At 38.9% G+C, this 19,044-nt stretch overlaps 1 protein-coding gene across 5 annotated transcripts in view; it reads right to left on the reverse strand.

Moving 5' to 3' along the window:
- The window catches only part of ANO4 (anoctamin 4), a 177,418-nt gene that overhangs the window by 14,821 nt on the left and 143,553 nt on the right, over positions 1 to 19,044 (reverse strand). For all 5 annotated transcript variants that reach the window (XM_058022152.1, XM_058022149.1, XM_058022150.1 and 2 more), the window contains 6 exons: positions 14,424 to 14,564; positions 12,230 to 12,394; positions 8,694 to 8,730; positions 6,179 to 6,290; positions 5,045 to 5,102; positions 2,201 to 2,298 (listed from right to left, as the gene is read on the reverse strand). In XM_058022152.1, the coding sequence (XP_057878135.1) occupies positions 2,201 to 2,298; positions 5,045 to 5,102; positions 6,179 to 6,290; positions 8,694 to 8,730; positions 12,230 to 12,394; positions 14,424 to 14,564 (611 nt within the window). The remainder of the gene's footprint in view (positions 1 to 2,200; positions 2,299 to 5,044; positions 5,103 to 6,178; positions 6,291 to 8,693; positions 8,731 to 12,229; positions 12,395 to 14,423; positions 14,565 to 19,044) is intronic.

Genomic DNA, 19,044 nt, shown 5'->3' on the forward strand with positions numbered 1-19,044 from the left:
AACCCAGCCTCTATGTTGTTAAAACGATGAAAGAATTTTGACATATTTTCATTATTTGTTTACTTATTTGTCTCTGCACAGAATGGCAAATCACTTCATGGTTTGTTTCTGTGGCAGAATGCAATGCTGTGTGGAGGTAGCTGAGCTCAGTAAATACGAGTGCTAATGCTGCTTGGTTCTTTCCTCTGTGTGCGACCCGGCATCTCTGCATGGCTCTGGAGAGTGCAGGGTAACAGTCTCCGGGCAACCCTGGGAGGGAAAAGGCAACCCTGAACGGTGTCTGCAGCCAAATACTCAGAGGAGAACGAGGCAGAAAGAAATGTCTGAACTACCATGGTGGCTGAGAGATGGATGGCTGAAATAGGAGCTCCCTCCATCTCAAGAAATGGGGGACCTGTACTGGACATCAGGGGGAAGATACTGTTCCCAAAGAAATGCATGTGTAAGAGCACTGAGAAAGGCAGTGAGCCAAAAGTAAAATGAATTCTCACATCTGAAACAACACCTTTTCAGGGAGTTGCACTGGTATGGCAAACAAAGGACACTAGTTAAGAATTACAGTAGAGAGAAAAAAAAACCCCCAAATGACAGATTTTCATCACAATGTCAGATTTTCTCTGATGTTGTGGTTGGCCACTTTGTCTCAGTAAGAAAAAGCATGATAGATCACCCAAATAATTCAGTCCTTTTCCTGACAATGCTTCACTTCTTGCCCTCACAGTAGCCTGGTCTGGTCTATGAATGGTCTGGTGAATGGTGCAAAGTGACTGCAAATAGTCTTTAGATTTGGGTAAGGGTTTGGACAGCTGCTTGTTTTCTTGAATCTCAAAGATTATTTTTCCATTTACGTAATTTATCAGGAAGATTACAGCTTTTCCTGTCTTAAAGAAGTGTAGGTGAAACTGAGTGCAGTTCAACTGAATTCAGGTACAGATTGCAGGGCTGCCTGCAAGTCCTCTGGTCATCCACATTGTGTTGGCTGCCATCAAGCTCTTAGCAGAAAGGTGTTTTTCACACAGAAAGGAAATGCATCTGCTTGCAGCATTTCAGGGCTAGAAGATGGACTGAAGGGTCTGGAGAGCAAACACATCTCTCATCAGAATAAGTTGAAGCATTTCACAGTGTTGTGACTGTGTCTTTTATATTGTGGTTTTCCTTGTGATTCTGAAGTGAATATTCATTTCACCTGAAGCAGTTAATTCCTATTAAACCACTTGTTCCTAAACAATCTCCTCCTTTCTCTATCAAGCACCTTCTTTTATTTCTCTTCTGTGCTCTTTGTTAACTTTCAAAATCTGTATGAATAGAAAGTAGACAGTTCTAATGAAAATTGACAAAAGTGGTAGGGAATGGAAAGAGAAGGATCAATGCTGCTACTGTTCCCTCCTGCCCATCCCAACTAATCCCTGCAGCCCTAACAGCTGCAAAATACTGACAAGGAGGGCTAGGCCCAGGAAAGATGGAGCAAATCCCTCTGAACTTTGCAAGGGCAAACTTCCTGACAGTGTCAGCTCTCTCTTAGATGTTCACTCTTGCTAGTTTCCCTTGATGACCATCCACACTCTCTCTAACATCAACTACGCTGATCTTATTAAACCTATATTAATCATATTAAACATGCTCATTAAACACTAATCAATAAGGAATGAACCAATAGGAAATCAGTAATTGCCAATCTTTTAGCTAGGGCACAGCTTCATGTTACCTTGAAAATCACAAGGGAACTTGTCTACATACCAGTCAGTACATTTTTCTATCTTTCAGAGTGCATGTGGCAGCAGTGGATTTTTTCTAGCTCACAACTGCTCTTTCAAGCATCTTTTATCACCCAACAAGAAACAGAATTCAGAACTTACTAATATAGCTAAGAAATTATACATATAATATTTTTAATGTAAGCAACATAGTAGTCACCCTGTAATTTTTAAGGAGTTTAAGAACACAGAATACAATTTAACAAAATAAAGTAATTCCCATGTATTACTTATTTGTTAATATTTATATTACACTTTCACTTCTGCAAACTGTGTCCAGTCTGGAAAAAAGCCCCAAACATCATCTATATATCTGGAGTTCTGTATCCTTGGGGGTACTTTCTGTTGCAATGATTACTGCATCTTGCCTTTATTAACTGGTGATAAGGAAAAGAAAAACTTAATATTCTGTGACCTATGGAAGCATAGGTATTATATTTACTTACGGATATCCCAATTCCATGAAATTATTCCATGTCTGCTTTAACACCATTATAATGCCCATTTGCATACAGAGATCAATAAGGCATCCACTAGGGTGGCACTACAGGAAAAAAAAAAGAAACAAAATGTTAAACAGGAATTATGCTGAGTTTTAAAGCATTTATTAAATGCTAGAAATGGTACTGGATCATTTACTAAAAAGGAATTAAATGTATTCTCCTTATTTTTTAAAGAAGTGTAAACTCATGGGAACAGATGACACTGTATTATACTGCCAGCATTTCAAGCTTATCACCTAATTCTCTGCAGAGGTCAGAGTCAGCTGAAACCATTGCAGTTTTCACAGCAGTGCTTCTAATGTGCTGTGCAGCTGTGGGCAGGGCAGGGGCAAAGGCCACCAAGTTTCTCCATTGATTTCAATTGCTTTTGGGGAGGGTGACTGTGCATCAAGTCAAAGAATGAAGAGAAAATTCCTCCTGGCTGCACATAAACCAAACAGTTTATGCCTAGAGGATAGACCTAGAACTATTAATTGAGTACTATTTAACATCTATGACTGAATAGACCATGCAAAGCTGTTCTCAAAGAACTAAAAATCTCTCACTGCTGAGCAACAATTCTTAGTGTTTCTTGCTGAGTGCTTGCTTGCTTTAGCAGTGGCTCCAGACCCTGAAGCAGTGGTGCTGCTTTTGGGAGAGATCTTCAGATAGTACAAATTTAGGTAATTTTTTATCTGGTATTGGAAAAAACAAAAAGGCATGAAAAGTTTTCTACTTTGCAGATCCAAACAGTGTCATTCAAAATGTATTTTACAATTTTGGGTATTACAGATAAGTCAAATCACTGTCACAGAACTGGAATTATTTCTCTCTAACTTTTAGGGAGAAAAATTAGTTATGACCTGGAATAAAATGAGACATTAATTACTTATACATACTTCATTATCCAGCTCTCAGAACATGGATCACTGCTGAGGTTTCTGCTGACCTAATTTACCATCTCTTCAGATTAACAGGGTGACAGGTTTGGTTTTGTTGTTGTTTCTGGGGGGTTGTGGGGTTTTTTTTGCTTTTGTTGTTGTTGTTGTTGTTTTGTTTTGTTTTTGTTTTTGTTTTGGGTTGGGGGTTCTGTTCGTTTGTTTTTAACTTCTCTGTTGTTATTACTAAATCATCATCCTTCTGGTTTAAGGAATCAGTTGCTTAAATGAATATACCCTGAGAGAGGTGGGTGCAGTGTTAATGCAGTAGCAGCAATGTTACAACCATAACATCAATAATATATAAACTGTGGTCTGAGCATGTCCATGGACACTGGACTAGTGTAACTAAATGTCTTAGACTTGGCAAAATTTGACAGGTGAAGAGAGGGGTATTGGAGGGATACCTGGACATGGTATTCTAAAGCAGGTTATTTCTAATAAGACCTAGCAGAGATACAGTCAATAACTTTTTTATTATTAGACTATTTTTTATTATTAGACTCTTTTTTTCTCTGAGGAAAGCCAAACAGGGACTACTCAGAGTAGCTTCCACCAGCAACTGACCCAACCTGTAACACCTCATTGTTGCACTTTCCTCACAAAGCTGGTTCTCTTTTCCTTCCATCTCTTCTCCTGCAGAAAGATGAGTTTCTTTCCATGTTCTCTGATCCCTCTGTGAAATGAATCAGCCCACTTAATCAGCAGAAGACTGATTCAGTCAGACAAAGGAAGTTTACTGCTGATACAGGGAACTCCTCTGCTGATACAGCTCCTCACAGAGCTGGACAAGTGAGAACCAAGGCAGAGGAAGAGGAAGGAGCAAGCCTCAGGGTGAGGAAGGAAGATAGAACTGTTTTCCTTTGACAGTAGCAAGTCAGCTCAGCCCCAGATAGGTTTTGGAGGGATGTTAAACAAAATTCTGTCAGCCCATTTATCTAGGATTCTTCCCTTGAATTAACAGGATTCTCTGCAAAATTGACACGTTTTTCTTAAAATTCAAATCCTTTTGTTTGTTTTGCTAATATTTGAATGGCCTTTATTAACCAAAATATTTATGTATCCAGATGTGTTTGAAAATTCAAGCTGGCAGACATTTTCCACTTACCATTTGTCATTTATCTGCAAAGCTGTTTCAATTATTCATCTGTGAAGCAGGAAAGAAACCATGGGATTTCAGCGTGCACATAGCAGCACTAGAAAGTAAATGACTGGTCCAGAAACTGCTTCTCTTCACCTCCTATAACTGTCAAATGGGCTTTGAATTCTGAATGTATTTATTTAAAAAAATAAATAAAATGGATTTGGTCCTTGAGTAACTTGCAAAGCCAAACTCTCACTGCTTTTCATATTAATTCAATTTTATAGACATGAGACATTATGCCAGTAGCTTGTTTGGGAAGTTTGTTTAGTTGTTTTGGTCAAATTTTACATACATTTTATGTGTCTGGATTTTTAATTCATTACTTTATTATTTTAGCTCTCTGGTCTGCAAGGCTAGAAAAGCTGAGAAGAAAGGACTTTTTTTAAAGTAAAAAGTTGTCAGATTCATATTTGATTTTGATTCATTCCAAGGATAAAATATTTCCAGTGTGAGGAACCTTTAATCCATCCAATACCACTGTTTGAATGTGATGGCAACACTAGAACTGCTAGCATTGAAAAGGAAATACATATATATATATATATATATCAATATGTAGATGTGTTTGTAGCAGATGGTAGTGTCAATAGTGGGGAGTTAGACAGCACCTAATGACCCAATAAGACACTCAAAACTGCCTGGGGAGATTTCTGTGTCTGCCTCTGCTTGCATCCATGGCATCTGTGGGCAGCAGATCAATCAGCATGCAGGTTATCAAACACTCACCTCTTCCAGCCTCCACCGGTTTATCAGCCTTAGGTAGGCACCAGGGTGTCCTGTAAATCTTTAACACAGGAATATAGATTAACTATGTTGTGTCAGCAGTCTGTTCACAGTAATACAAGAAGGCTCACACTCTAATTTTAATCTGGTGTTAATGTGACTGGTGTAACTATAAAAGATGTTATGCTGTAAAAAGTTTTATGGGTATTCCTGGAATAGTCCTCATGGAGGACTACAGATGTTTTTGCTTCAGTTTTACTTTGATACCAATCCTCTGCTGTTGGATATTCAACATATGCAGAGCAGAGGGAAAATCTGACCCAAACTGCTCACGTCAGTTTGGAAAATGGCTTTCAACTGCCAGTCCACTTCCTTGCAAGATAAAGTGCTCTGTGATGTCTGCCTTCCTGTGAAATCAGTGAAAATTTTAGTTTGAAGTAAAAAGCATAATTTTCTAACTATTCTCCTGTGTTTTGCCCCAAAGTTTTCCCATATGTAAATAATCCATACTAATGGATTCTTCTACTCAAAACTTCTCTACTAAAAAGGAGGTCTTTTTTTTAGTAGACTACCAGAAAGAGAGAAACAAATAATATATATTTAGATAGACACATAAATACACAAAATACATGTATATAAAATATAAAATAAAAAAAAATATAATAGATATATATGTGGAAACCCCCCCCAAATGATAGCTCGTAAATCACTCTTAACAGTTCAGATCATGTAATCAGAGCAGATCCCTTCCAACTGAACTATCCTATCCTATCCTATCCTATCCTATCCTATCCTATCCTATCCTATCCTATCCTATCCTATCTTATCCTATCCTTTATTTATGTGTACAAATAACACACATAAAACCAGAGTGAAATGACCTGCATGTATAGTATTGTGAGATGCATCTGTTTCCAATAGTGAAATTGTTAAGTTAATATTAAGACCATGTGGTGATAGGAAATGAAAACTGCATCTGTTTCTGGGCCTCTGAAAGGAGTATAAAACTGCAATCTGTTCTGCTGGAATTTGCATTTTGATATGTGTGATAATATGGTCCATTTTGTTTCATCACAAACAATTTTATTTCTTCTCTCTACTTCATTTTGCACATGAGTGTGCAGACATCAATCCTACCTTCCAAGGAAGAATGCTATGTAAAAGGTAGAGCTGTTCAGATTGACAAACTGAAAAAGAAACATTTTCAGAGTGAAGCTGTTCTCCCACTCCGATTCTGTACGAGGCTGCTCTGTGAAGAAAATGATCAGAGTTTCAGAAGCTTATTCAGATTATCAATTTCCCTTGGCACAAAGGCTGCACACACCTGTAAGAGCTGGCAATATATTTGTAAATTAGCCTGCTGTTTTCAAAATATAACCTGGCAGAGGAAATTGTACCCAGAAGCAGGATTCAGCAAGTGAGCTTGTAGAGACTTAGAAATCTATTCTGGTGTCTGCATATATATGTATGTTCCCCTGAGACTGTAAGAAAGTGGTCAAGGTAATGTGTATATTAAACATCCCACCTGTATTTAAGTGGTCTTTACAGGCTCAGGCTCTTCTCTTGTATAATTTTCTGCATCCTACCACAATGACATTGCCACTCCACCAAAGCTATTTAAATGCCTTTTTGTTAGAGATGCCACTCTGAACTGAAGAAAATCCTCCTGGTAATTCTGTTTCATGGCTTTGCCCACATATATCAGAGGAGTGCCACTGCAAGGCTTCCCTTCCTTGTCCCAGGGAGCTTGTCACAAATCCAAGAAAAAATATTTTTCAGTGGTTGGGCTGAGGCAAACAGGAAAGGGGAAGACATATTCTTGCCTTTGGGTGCTGTTCCTTTATTCTCCATCTCAAGAAATATCAAGACTGAAGTTAAGAAAACAATGTCCATGCCAACACACCAGTTCCATAGTCTGGAACTGCTTTCCAGCTGGCAGGAGCTGGTTGTTAGCTGACCATTGATGTGAACAGGAGTAATCAAAGAAGTGGAGTTACTCATGGTGATTCTGAGTATCATAATGATAGTAATCATATATTGCTTCCCAAGCAGCCTCCAGTAAAGTACTAGAAGTACAGAAAAAGCAATAAACTTGATTATCTTTACTTGGAGCTGCCCTTTCATTAGATGCCAGTCTGCAGGAAGGACAAGTTTGACTATAACAAGGCTGCTGCAGCTGAAGCTTTGCTCACATGCCCATCAGAGACAATGGTGATGCTCTGGAGGAGCACAGGTGTGAGTTCTGAAAAAGGTCATGCAAAAGCTGAAGAAGGACATCCTCAATGTCTTCAATGTACTTTTGCTGTCAGTTCTACTTTGAGCTTATTACACTGATAAAGATAATTGAAATCAAATCAGTTCCTTAGGCCACCAGAATAAAAATCACAAAATCATCTGAACAGGATCGAAAAAACTTGACCTGCTGAATTTTCATACAAGTGCTTTCTGCAAAAAGCAGACCTACCTTGATGACAACCTAACAGAAAGTAATCAAGCTTCAAGGTCTCTAGAATATATCTTACTACCTGTCCCCAGGCTGTCAGGACATAACTTGTACAATTCACAAACTTGAAAGTCGTATTTCCCAGCTGTAGCTAGCAGATATCTTCTCCATGGATACAGGACAGCAAAAATATTTTAAAACTACAGCATACAAATGAGCACTCTCAGTTTACTAAGAAATGAATATAATTCTTTTTTATACAGATGTAGAAGAGCCCTGTGAGAAGCTAAAATCAGTTGTTTCCTTTGAGCATCAAAGCATCAAAATCTCAAAATCTGTCCGTCTGGTCCAAAATAATTTACTGAGCATCATCAATGTACACAGGTTTTCAAGAGCTCAAAATAAGCTCCTCAAACCACTTGTATACGTGCAATAATATGGTTTGCTTAACAGGCCTTCAGCCAGTGTCTCATTTCAGGCTTCTTGACACTAAGGAGCCTTTGCCCATTGCCCCCAACTACTGCAATCTTCCAAATATGTCAGGATAATATATCAGGATCTCCACAGACCCTGTCTGAGCCATGGGTATATGGATGACAGCCTGTTGCTACCCCATTGGCAGTGGATGCTCTCCTTAGAAAACATGTTTCCTTGCTCTAGCATAAAGACTGCCTTTGCAAGTGAGCTGAAAGGATCACTGAAATTTAGAACATCATGTAGTTTAGTGTAGGTAGACTTGATGATTCACCTAGTCATTTTCCCTCCTTACTGCCCTTCTTAAAGGCAGATGTTTGATAGCCAATCAGTACCTTAGTTTCAAGCGATGAATTTGTTTTCCAGAAGTGGCTCTCCCTTTCCACATTTACAAACCCTGGAGGTTGTGAGTGCTAAGTTTGTCTGAAAACTCATGTCTTTTCTTCCAAGGTAAAAATTTTACATGTATTTACAGGAAACAATTTGTTTGCATTCTTAGATGGTAGGGGGTAGAAACAAGAACAAAGGTGGATGATTGTTGTCACCACTGGTTGAATGGCACAGTAGTTTAGTTTATATACTTTCTTTTTACAAACATAAGAAAAACATTAATTCCTATAGATTGCAAATTAATTAGGATTTTTCATATTTATGCAGACATTTTGAATTTTATCAGGGTCTATGGACCAATAAATAAGTACAATATTATTCAATTTTATATTTAACATTACTTACCTAAATTTGTCAGGAAAAGAGCAACTTTTTCATACAGCTGTAACAGAGAAGAATCAGCCTCTTAGTTACATGGCTGGCTCAAAAATGGAGAGAACATGTTAAATGTGACATGCAGATGATTTCTGTGATGTTCTGATAATGATAATAAAACTACATAATATTACAATAATGATATAATCAAACAAGGAAAAGTAAAGTTTTTATATCTAATGCTCATCCATGATATATGGAGAAGAAATGCTGTCATCGCCCCTACTTTATATACAGAGTGAAAAAGGGTGAGAGAACTTTTCCAAAAAGAAAAGAAGAAACAACAGCAGGACTGAGATGTTTGTTTTAGTTACTTATGGAACATTCACCTCACAAGGGAAAAATCGCTCTAGAAGAGCATGCTATGGTATGTTGGATATGTTGTTTATTTGGAGCTTTTTGGTTTTGCTTGGCACTTTGGTGCTGAGAGGAAAAACACTGGGAGGACAGGCTTACTTCAGAGAAAATCTTTAGTAATCCCCACACATTTCTTACTCTGAGCCAGTGTCATTTTTCTAAATCCTAAGTGGTACTTTCTGCACTTTCAAGTACCATGCTCTCAAACTCTCCAGGAGACTCCAAACTTTGTTAAGATTACAAAACTAACTTGGAGGCTTTTCACAATCAGTATTTGCAAAGGAGTTTTGAACCTATTAACTACATCACCAACACCATCAGTATTAGAGTAAATTAATACAATTATTTCCATTTGCTTTAAATGAGTCTGGAGCCTATTCCTACGAATTGCTAAATGTCCTTAACTCTCACTGATGCCTGCAGGAATACAAAGCCTCTCATATTTCAAGCTCAAGTATTTACTTACTCCTACAGTGCATATCAGCAAAGTTGCTTTTTATTTGCAGTTATCCCTAGAATCACTTGCTTAAATTGAATTATGTATTGTTTACAGATCAAACTGCCTGCTTCAGAGCTGAAGTCATCCTGAAATCTCTCATCCATGTTAACAACCACTTCATGCTTAGAATAGTTTTCCACTGCCTTTGGAGTAAATGGTTTTGTTTCAAGTAATGACAAAGGTAGTTTCTTCTGGTTTAAAAGCATCTCTTAAGGGCAACTGTAAACGTGCTAAATGTCTGGGGCATTAATGTCCTGATCCCAGCAGGGAGTGTGGTTTTTTTATAAATGTTCACTGCTCTACAGAAGGGTTTATTAAAATTTCAATTTGTTGCTATTCCATTTGGAACAGTAAGACTGTGTTTAGAGATTCTGTTAACAATGTTTGGATCTAATTGTCTGCTTCTGTCGTTTATCACTACTACCCTCAAGGGACCCTGTTTGGGATCATATTCTGTTCTCTGTTCATATTTTCCATGGGCAATATTACTGGAATTAACAGTTTTACATAGCCTAGGTAAAGCTACTGATTGTTTCCAGGTCAGGCTGCAAGATTATCTGAGAGACATTATGCTTGAGGGTCACTTTGTTTTGTCGTGTGCTCAGAATGTCTGGTCTAGACCTTTCCCCTGATGCTTTGAGAGGCTGTCAGCTTGTATCAAAATCACTGCTGGTTTTCAAGTCTTCTAGCAGTGAATTCTCTACTGCTATGCACATCTTGGCCTGCTCTGGTTTTATTACTGTATCTTTTCTTGCTCTTCTGGCGCTTTTCTTGAATCACAGTTCACGCAGGATTCTACTACCTGAATTGCTTCTGGGGATTTTTCTTCTCCCAAAAGAAATCCCACAATTGCCCTTCAGTAAACTACATTAATCCATCACGGGAAGCAAAGGATTATGCTCCTAAAACCTTCCTTTGAAAAACTCCTGCAGTTTCATATTTGTGGATCTTTTTCTTCCATGAGCTATACCCAGACCTAAGGTTGTGGTGTTTATTGAATGGTGATGAGTATGAGGCTAGAGAAATCCATCTTTGCAGTGCTCCACTTATTTGATAATTTTAAGAAATAAAACAAAGTTTCTCAAAAGGCACCTTCAAGCAGTCTTCCACTATTTAAAAGAAAAATCTCAGAGCTGTTAAACTCTTTGGGAATGAAGAAATTTCATTTGTGCAGCATTTCTTTCTTGCTGCTTCACTGCATATACAATGACTTACACTGAGAGCTTGAAAATGGATGTTGCACTGGCATAGATATATATGTATAGTTTTCAATATTTTTCTTTTATGCTTATTGTGTGCTCTATGTAGAGTAAAGAAAATCCCCCAAATCTAGAGACAAAACCCAATAAAATAAAAATAACATAAAAGAAGAGAGCCCTCAGTACAATCTCAGACAGAAAATCAGTTTCCTCCTTTCTGTCCTTTCTCAGCCTATAGTTCCACCTAAGGGAAAACATAGGAAAAACAACAGTTCTGGATAGACTGTTTTAGTCACTAATCCAGTCTTGCATTCTTCAAAGAAAGAAGCAAAGTCCTGCAGCAAACACTCTTGGAATTTCCTGCCAAATAAGAAAGGACCTGTCAAAAAGAATTTTTAGATTATGGGAATGCTGGGATAGAGAAGAAAGAAGTGTCTAAGCCAGCCTTGGAAATGAGCAGACCTGAAATAACATCTCATCTTTTCCCTAGGAAGTAAATCAGTATATCTCCTGGAGGGAAGCCTAACAAGCTGTTTGCAGAGGATGCTTGCTGTTGAGTAGGCAGAGATACACTCTGGCTCCAGTGCCTGTCTGGTTTGTAGGCTGAACCCTCCTTCCCCTAAAAGGCATTTTTATAATGTCAGTTGACAAAACCTGATAGTGGAAGGCCATACACATCTTGCCAAGAGCAACAAAGAGCAGACACATTGCTATCAGAGCAATACACAGGAGTATCAGCATCTCAGTTGAAGGAGGGAACTCATTTCCCATCTAATCTATGCTCTACTCTCTTACTGGGACTGCTGCCACATAGAAATTCCATTTTTGTCTTTGTCCCAAGTCTGGTTCCAAACCAGCCCACAACAACAGCTGCCAGCTCCACTGCAGTGCACCCAGGCCATGTCTCTGGTGCACGCTGGCAAAGGCCATGGCAGCTCTGGAACAAATCACATCTGCTCAAGCCTTCTGAAGCTTTCAGCTCAAGAGAGTTCTGCTTATGGACATTGGGCCTGCATATGCATATCCTCACTGGAAAACTACCATGACAGCTGAAATTAGAATTACTGAAAATAGTGTAAATACGAAATAGCTTTGTCACTATATTAAAAAAAAACATCAAAACACAATTGAAAAGAAGAGTATTAATGAAGTGGACTGAAAACTGCATACATGTAAAAGGGAAAGAAGTGGCAGAGGATAAAGCAAGGGTATGATCGTCTCCCTAAAATATTTTCAGAATATTCAACCATACTCTGCATAATATTTTGGGTTTGGAATTGCACTTTATATAAATAGTGAATGATGTCCATAAACAATAATTCCATGTCTGGCTCAGCAAGACACTCCACTCCTGCTGAAAAAATAAGTGAAAGCATTTGGTTGTCTGCTGACTGAGATATCTACTGCTCTGGCAGCTTAGGTATAACTTTGGATATGTTAATTTTACTCACCACATTCAGTAGCATGATGATGCAAAAGTTGATGCACACTGCAGTCCCTGTAGTTGCAACCTGAGAGTTATTCCTGATTAAAGCCCACTTAAAGGCAGCAAAAGTGCTGACAGTCACAACACGGTAAATAACAATGCCAAAAACAGCAGCAATCACCACACAGATCTAAGGGAAGAAAAAATCAGAGAGAAGAACCTGAAAACTTCCAGTGCAGCAGGAGTTACTTTGTCCCTGAAACTCTCAAAATTAAAAGAAATGAAAGACTTTAAAAGTGCATTCCTTTCTATTCCAGAGGAAGGTTTCAATGTGATGATTTTTCTTCTTGTTAAGTTCTTTTTATTTCTCATAATGAAAAATACAGTTGAAATAATATTAAAATAATTTTCAGTTTTAAATATTTTCTTGAAAGTGTTCCTCATCCTTAACATTAATGTGGGAAACAGTATTGCCAGCTCTGAGAATTAGAAATTTTCTTTATCTGCACATGATGTACAGAGGCTAGTCTCAAGCTGCTGTTGCAGGTTGATGGTATCATACTTGGGATGGATTTTGCGATCTGATGGACTTCAATCTTCACAAAAATGTCTCCATTTGTAAGCAGTGCCTCAAAAACAGCCCTGCCAAGCCAGCCTAGCTAGCTGTTGCTTCCTACAGTTCTGGAAAGTTTCTATCTAGAGAAGGTAACCAGTTAAATTTCCCTTGTGATTTCTTCTGTGATGAAACTTTAGCAAATGTGACAGAATGAGAAAGCCACAGCTGAGCCAGGCTGCTTAATGGCTTAATGTTCCTCATGCAATGGTTGAGCTGCCTTATTTACTACACTGTGAGAGTCATGCTGAGAAATTTTAAGAACTGCCCTAACTTGAAGTTTGGTAAGTGTATATCCCCTGTTAAAGGTGTAATTAAAAAAATTATTCTTATCTAAATGGTCAAAAAAGTGTAGATTTTCTTACTTGCTGGAAGCCCATGCTATGCTAACAGTAAAAGCAACTTCAGTGAAAATAATTTTTGTCCTGTTTTAAGGGCTGTTATGGGGACAATAATTTGGGGTGCATGCAATTTAAAGCAAGGCTACTCTCTCTGGAACTTTGAGTGAGATCTATCACTAGTCCAAGAAGATTAATGACTGAGTTTGCACAAGGTAAAATACTGCCACCCTTCAAGAAAAAAAAAACATGGGGAAAATACACAAAATATGGGAGCTGTAGTATCAATTCTGAGCAGAGACTGCAGTCCTGAGTACATGTCCTCAAGGGCTGAGTCAGGGTGTCCATCCACCTGACGTACCAGAGCACAGTTCATCTCAATAATGCTCTTGCCTTTCTTGACCTAGATTGTTTTGGGCAATTTTGGAGCCATCAGTCTCTTACTGTCCTCTGCCCTGTTGCTGGGTTAGCTCACCTACCTGGCTCTCCACAGCTCCTGAGGCTGTACACATCTATCATTGTCTTGTCTCCTGGAAAAGCCCCAGTAAATCCCGTGGCAGTCTGTTGATTCCAGACCAGCACTGTGCTTTCAAGAGCAGCGCTACCACTCCTGTTGTCATGTGAATAACAGCCCACATCTGCTTCACTGAAATTAGAGGATGGGGTGTTTCTGCAGAAGTGCATGCAGCTCTCTGTTAGGAGAGATTTTGCTGCTCCTTTTAGTTTTGCATAACTAAAGGGATAAATGCATCATTTTAATCAAGGAACATTGTTTTTTCCATTTCGACTGCACTAGGCATATGAACTCTCCTCATCTCCTCAACACACTGAGAAACTAGATTGTATTAACATCATTAAGCACTCTAGGCATCCTATTTATGTTCTCTGGGAAGTTTACAAAGAAAAACTGCTTCTCCTATGGTTTCCCCATCGTTCTGCACTGTTTACACAGGCAAGGCTACCAGCGAGCTAATTCAGCCAGCTCAAGTTGGTGCCTGAATGTGATAGTGTCACTGTTCTGGCTTGTGTCACTACATACATGTCACAGGTGCAGCCTTGAAGGAAGGGATTAGCTATCTGTGGACACAGTGAAGAGTGTACCAGTGTAGGACTTGACAGAAACTCAAGTGATTTGCTATATAAATTTTCAACATGCATAGAGCTCATTCCACTTTCAAGCAGTCATATCCAATATTTACCTACTCTACTAGCAGAGATAATAATATTTTGTTCTTTTTCAACTGGTAAATAAATAAAAGTTCTCAAACCATAAAAAATATTCCAGATGCAGAAACGATGAGTCTGCTGCATTTATCTGCAAATGCTTGATAAGGCTCTGGCTTCCCAGATATGGGGTTCATTCGTTCTTTCTTGGAGTATTTGGCTTCAAACTGAGGACGTATTTCCTCCTAAAAGAGCAGACAGATAATGTTCACATACAGCCCAGCTAGGAAAAACTCTGTAGGAAAGTTCAAATCTGTTATCAGATCACTGTTCTGGGGAATTACATCTTTGAATTCAGCAGCTGGCACAGCTACTATAAAAGCTGAGCTGGGAAATCAGGTCTCCTTCATGAGAACTAGAATAAATCACTGTACTCATAAAAGTAAGTACTGAAAGTATTTAGTAAAATCCCCAATTAGCTATTCCTCTAAATAATGCTCTTTCAAAACTACATGGCTGCGAGACAAATCATTTTAAGACTGATACCACAGAATTTTTCAGTCTGACATTATCCTATTGATACTGGAAATTTACAACTAAGAAAAAACAAAAACATCATCAACAACAACAAAACCCTAACAACCAAACCTCCTTTTCCAAGCCTAATTGCTGATTGCTAGGCATTTGGTTACGCTTCCACTACCAACAAAACTTCTCAGCATTTGAAGAAGGATCCATGCCATCTAATGCTGCTTAATTACTTCTTAACTTGGACAATATTATTAGCAGGAACATCTTTCAGCAGCAGATGTGTCAAAGGAAAAACCCTCTTGTGAATTGAAATCTGGGGATTACTTGGGGAGAGATTTGGTTACATCTGTTTACAGCACTGCCAGAAGACAGGATCACCCCTGGTGCAGGTGACACCGGCAGTAGTGCCACCCCTCTGCTCTAACATCACCAAGAGCTGCGTGTTCTGTGTCACCTTGTTCCAGTCTGGCATCCAGGACACTGTGAGAGGTGAGATAAAGCACCAGGTTGGGTGGATGGGCTCTCACAAGTGCTGGCAGATATTAGAGCAGTGTTTGTAGTACTCTACTGCATACTGGAGAGCTGTTCTGTGGTACAGCTGGCTACAAGGGAGCAGACAAGAACCAGCTTACACATTTCTGTCATTTCCAGCCCTTCAACTGCATGTAACTGAACTCTGACTGAAGCTGGAAATGCCCAGACCTTAAATGACTGCACTGAAATAGGTGAATGGTAACTCTTCACTCAAGTCTTCAGAATGTAAATAAAGGTGAGATATCTTAAAATTCTACATCCTTTTTTAAAAATTCCCTGAAGAGGAAGGGGGGAAGGAGTCATGTCTTATTCTCCTCCTTCCAAGTTTTGAAGATGCTTTCTTAACACAGTTAATTTCCAAATTCCTGCAGCAACCTGGTAACAAGTTATAAAAAAAAATGGAGAGGCATGTATGCCTAGCTGCAATGCTTCTGTGACTAATTATGTGCTTGAGGGAACCAGCCTTACCTCAGCTATACAAAAAGGCTAAGCATGTTTCTGTGGAGGCAGAGTAATACCTTGCTCTTGTTCTATTTTGCTCAAGCAGTTCCTGCCATGTCAGGGCTGAAGGAAGCTGACCAGACCCTAGTCTGGCAGAAGGAACAATGTAAGGAGCATTCCTGTGTGCCCAGGGGCATGAAAAAGGACAGAGTGTGATAGCTGTGAAGCAGGGCTCCTGAGAATTTTACCCTGTAGGTTGCGCAAGGGCTCTGCCAGCTGGCTTGTCATAGACAAGAAACCTTTACTTCTCTGTACCCCTCTCTGAGCCAAGGTTTGATTATCTTTTACAATCTGTAATGTAGGGAAGTTCTTATCATACCCACATGTCCTAAAATCTCCAGCTGATGCAATAATGCAAATGCTATTTTTAGACATTCTCAAAAAAAAACCTTGGAAATCTGGCATGACACTTTGTACCTGTTTAATGATACTCAGCAATGCTTGGGCAAGTAAACAGTACTGTGTCTGGCTGAGGTTAATGCTACAAAGAAAGTGACACTGAAGAAACAGAAAAAATATGCTACAAATAGCAACAGAAGCCAGATTTCACCTGGGAGTGCCAGGAACTGCATGCAGTTGTTTTCTTGTGGCATGCCCACCCAAGATGCCATTGCTCTCCGTGTCTCCCACCTCGCACCTGGCTTGCAAGAGCAGGAAATCCAGATATGTATGGTTAAAAGAGGCAGGAGACTCTCAGCTCAAATCCCCAGACATTGCAGGGATTGCTGTATACCTTTCTTGGATGAGAATCTAAAGTGGTGAGGAATTCACAAGGCTGCATATCTGAATAAGTGCAATTCTCCTTTCCATTGTCTTCATTGTTTCCTTTATTTGTCCCTTCATTTAGAACATGAAGGTGATAACAAAAAGATAGGAAGCCTTATAAATGCTGCTTTTTCAGTATATTAGTGCTAGGAATTAATAAATTTCCCTTTGTAATAAAACCCTTATTTTTCAATTTGACAATGAAAGTTAAAGCAAGCAAAGGCTAGACACATATTGTTAATAAAATAACAATCTTCATTATCAAAAGCTTGAGATTTAAAATGGTAAATAGAACTCTTTAATCGATGTCTTTGAAATAACTAATAAAAGCCATCAGCTGATTTTTTCTAGTGATAACTGAATGGAAAGCAGAGAGGAAATTTAATTAGCAGTGATTTTATTAGAACGTAGCATGTTAGGAGAAAAATTTTCACATTCTAGAGTCAAAATTCTCATTGGTATCTCACTAACATGTAACTTCCCAATGAAACTCCGCAGGATGAATCTCTTCCAATCTACATAAAACAGATTGTTCTCCCTCCTTCCCATTTCTCACACATGGAGAATTCCAACTTTTAATAAGAGAAACCCTATATGTGTGTATTCACATTACACATTATATGGAGTAATGTGAATTGCCTTAGACCATGTATTAGTGCTCTAGAAGAACTATTCTAAATTTCTTTGTAAAATACCTCCTTTTTTCCCCAAGAATTTTCTAATCCTTCAACAAGTAAATTATTGAAATAGTCCCATCCTTCCTAGTCCAACCATATTGTCCTCTATAGCCCAGAAAAAGAATTTGTAGATTGAAAATTTGAATCTTGATCACTGGTACAAGTATAGCATCCCCAGAAGTAAGTCTCCAAGCAAAGCCTGTGGTTTGCAGGTGAGGACAATGGCAAAGTGAAGAGGTGGGCTTTGAGCCACAGAGCAGGGAAATGATCTCCACATTTTTTCTCCACACTTTCATCTGGACCACTCGCTTCCAAACTGTGTTTTTCTCAGAGGGAGGGTGCAGTTCCAATGGAGAAGTGCAGCTTTAGATACTCAAGCCGAGGAGGCAGTGCCCATTGGGCTGACCCTGAAGCTGGGACATGCTTAGCTGTCACCACTGCTCCTGACAGAGGTCTTGTTGACACAGTCTGCTGGAAGAACTCTGGTGTGAGAATAAAAGACCATCTGACATCAACAGGGAGCAAGTATCCTCTGAAAATTACCAACATGCAAATATCATCCTGCAGGCCAAACTGAAATAATCTGCCAGGGGAATATAAATATATCTTATTAAAAAAAAACCCAAAACAAGTGTCAGGAAATTCAATATTTGTAAATGAACTGATCAGAGAAGATTCAGGTGGATGGCTTTATAAATCAGCATAATCCCAAATCCAGGTAGTTTAAATGGTGAAAGATGAAGATATATAAGATCCCAAACTGCAAACATCTGCAAGACCAGACTTCCTAGGAAAAATATAAAGAAGGCCTCATACTTACTGTACTTACTATTCTATTTTGTTTTTTAAAGGCTCCTTCTCATTCCAGGGACACAGAGGAAGCTATAGTTGGCACTTGCAAATTGAAATTTGGTAAAGCTTTTTCTTAGCTGTCTGCATCAGCAGCAGTGGCTTTTTTTGCAACTAGCCATGAGAAGACATGATCCCTGCAAGCCAATCCTGACCACTATGTGAACCTCAGGCAGGACTGTCTCAATCCCTTTGTGACTTGCCAGCCTTGGCAAGAGCAGCTTGCTAATCTCAGAAGAGTTGAATCAATATTAGAGTATTTCCTATAAATAAGAAGATAGTCCTGGGGTATCACCCAGAAGTGACTGCATATGTGCACAGATAACAACATTCCTGTTGATATAGAGAAATCAATTTCCAGTTGTGTAAGTCATTTCATGTTACGTTCTTGGGTCATTTTCTTAGTAATTAAGCATTTAAAAGAAAATCCTACCAGCAATTCCACCATTTCATAGCCTCATTGAGCTACTTTGCCTCATACAGACAAAAATCCCATAACTCAGAAGGCTGATTCTCTGCTGGCAAGATTGATAAAAAAGAAAATCTTCCACCAAAGCAGCAATGTAGAGGTTCAACTTCACTGAGACCACTACAGCAGCCTCTTACCATCACTCCAAGAGCTTCTGTAGAGTAAGGAGAGCAGATTTATAGACACTTATATGTCCAAATCCCACTGGAGTAGCACTTTTTCTTTAACACTCACTGAATCTTGCTTTTCTCCTGCATAATAAAACCTTCTAGTTCTATTTAGACCTAAGTTCTCGGTCCCAAGAGCATGGAGTTTCTTTCTGGTGATCACCAGAGAGGAAAAGATTAAGGCTATTTTCTGAAGTTTAGCGCCTTCCCTAAGGGGATTTCCTGTACCAAC

The sequence above is a fragment of the Melospiza georgiana genome, chromosome 4 (genome assembly GCF_028018845.1).
Source record: "Melospiza georgiana isolate bMelGeo1 chromosome 4, bMelGeo1.pri, whole genome shotgun sequence".
NCBI classification, from domain to species: Eukaryota; Metazoa; Chordata; class Aves; order Passeriformes; family Passerellidae; genus Melospiza; species Melospiza georgiana.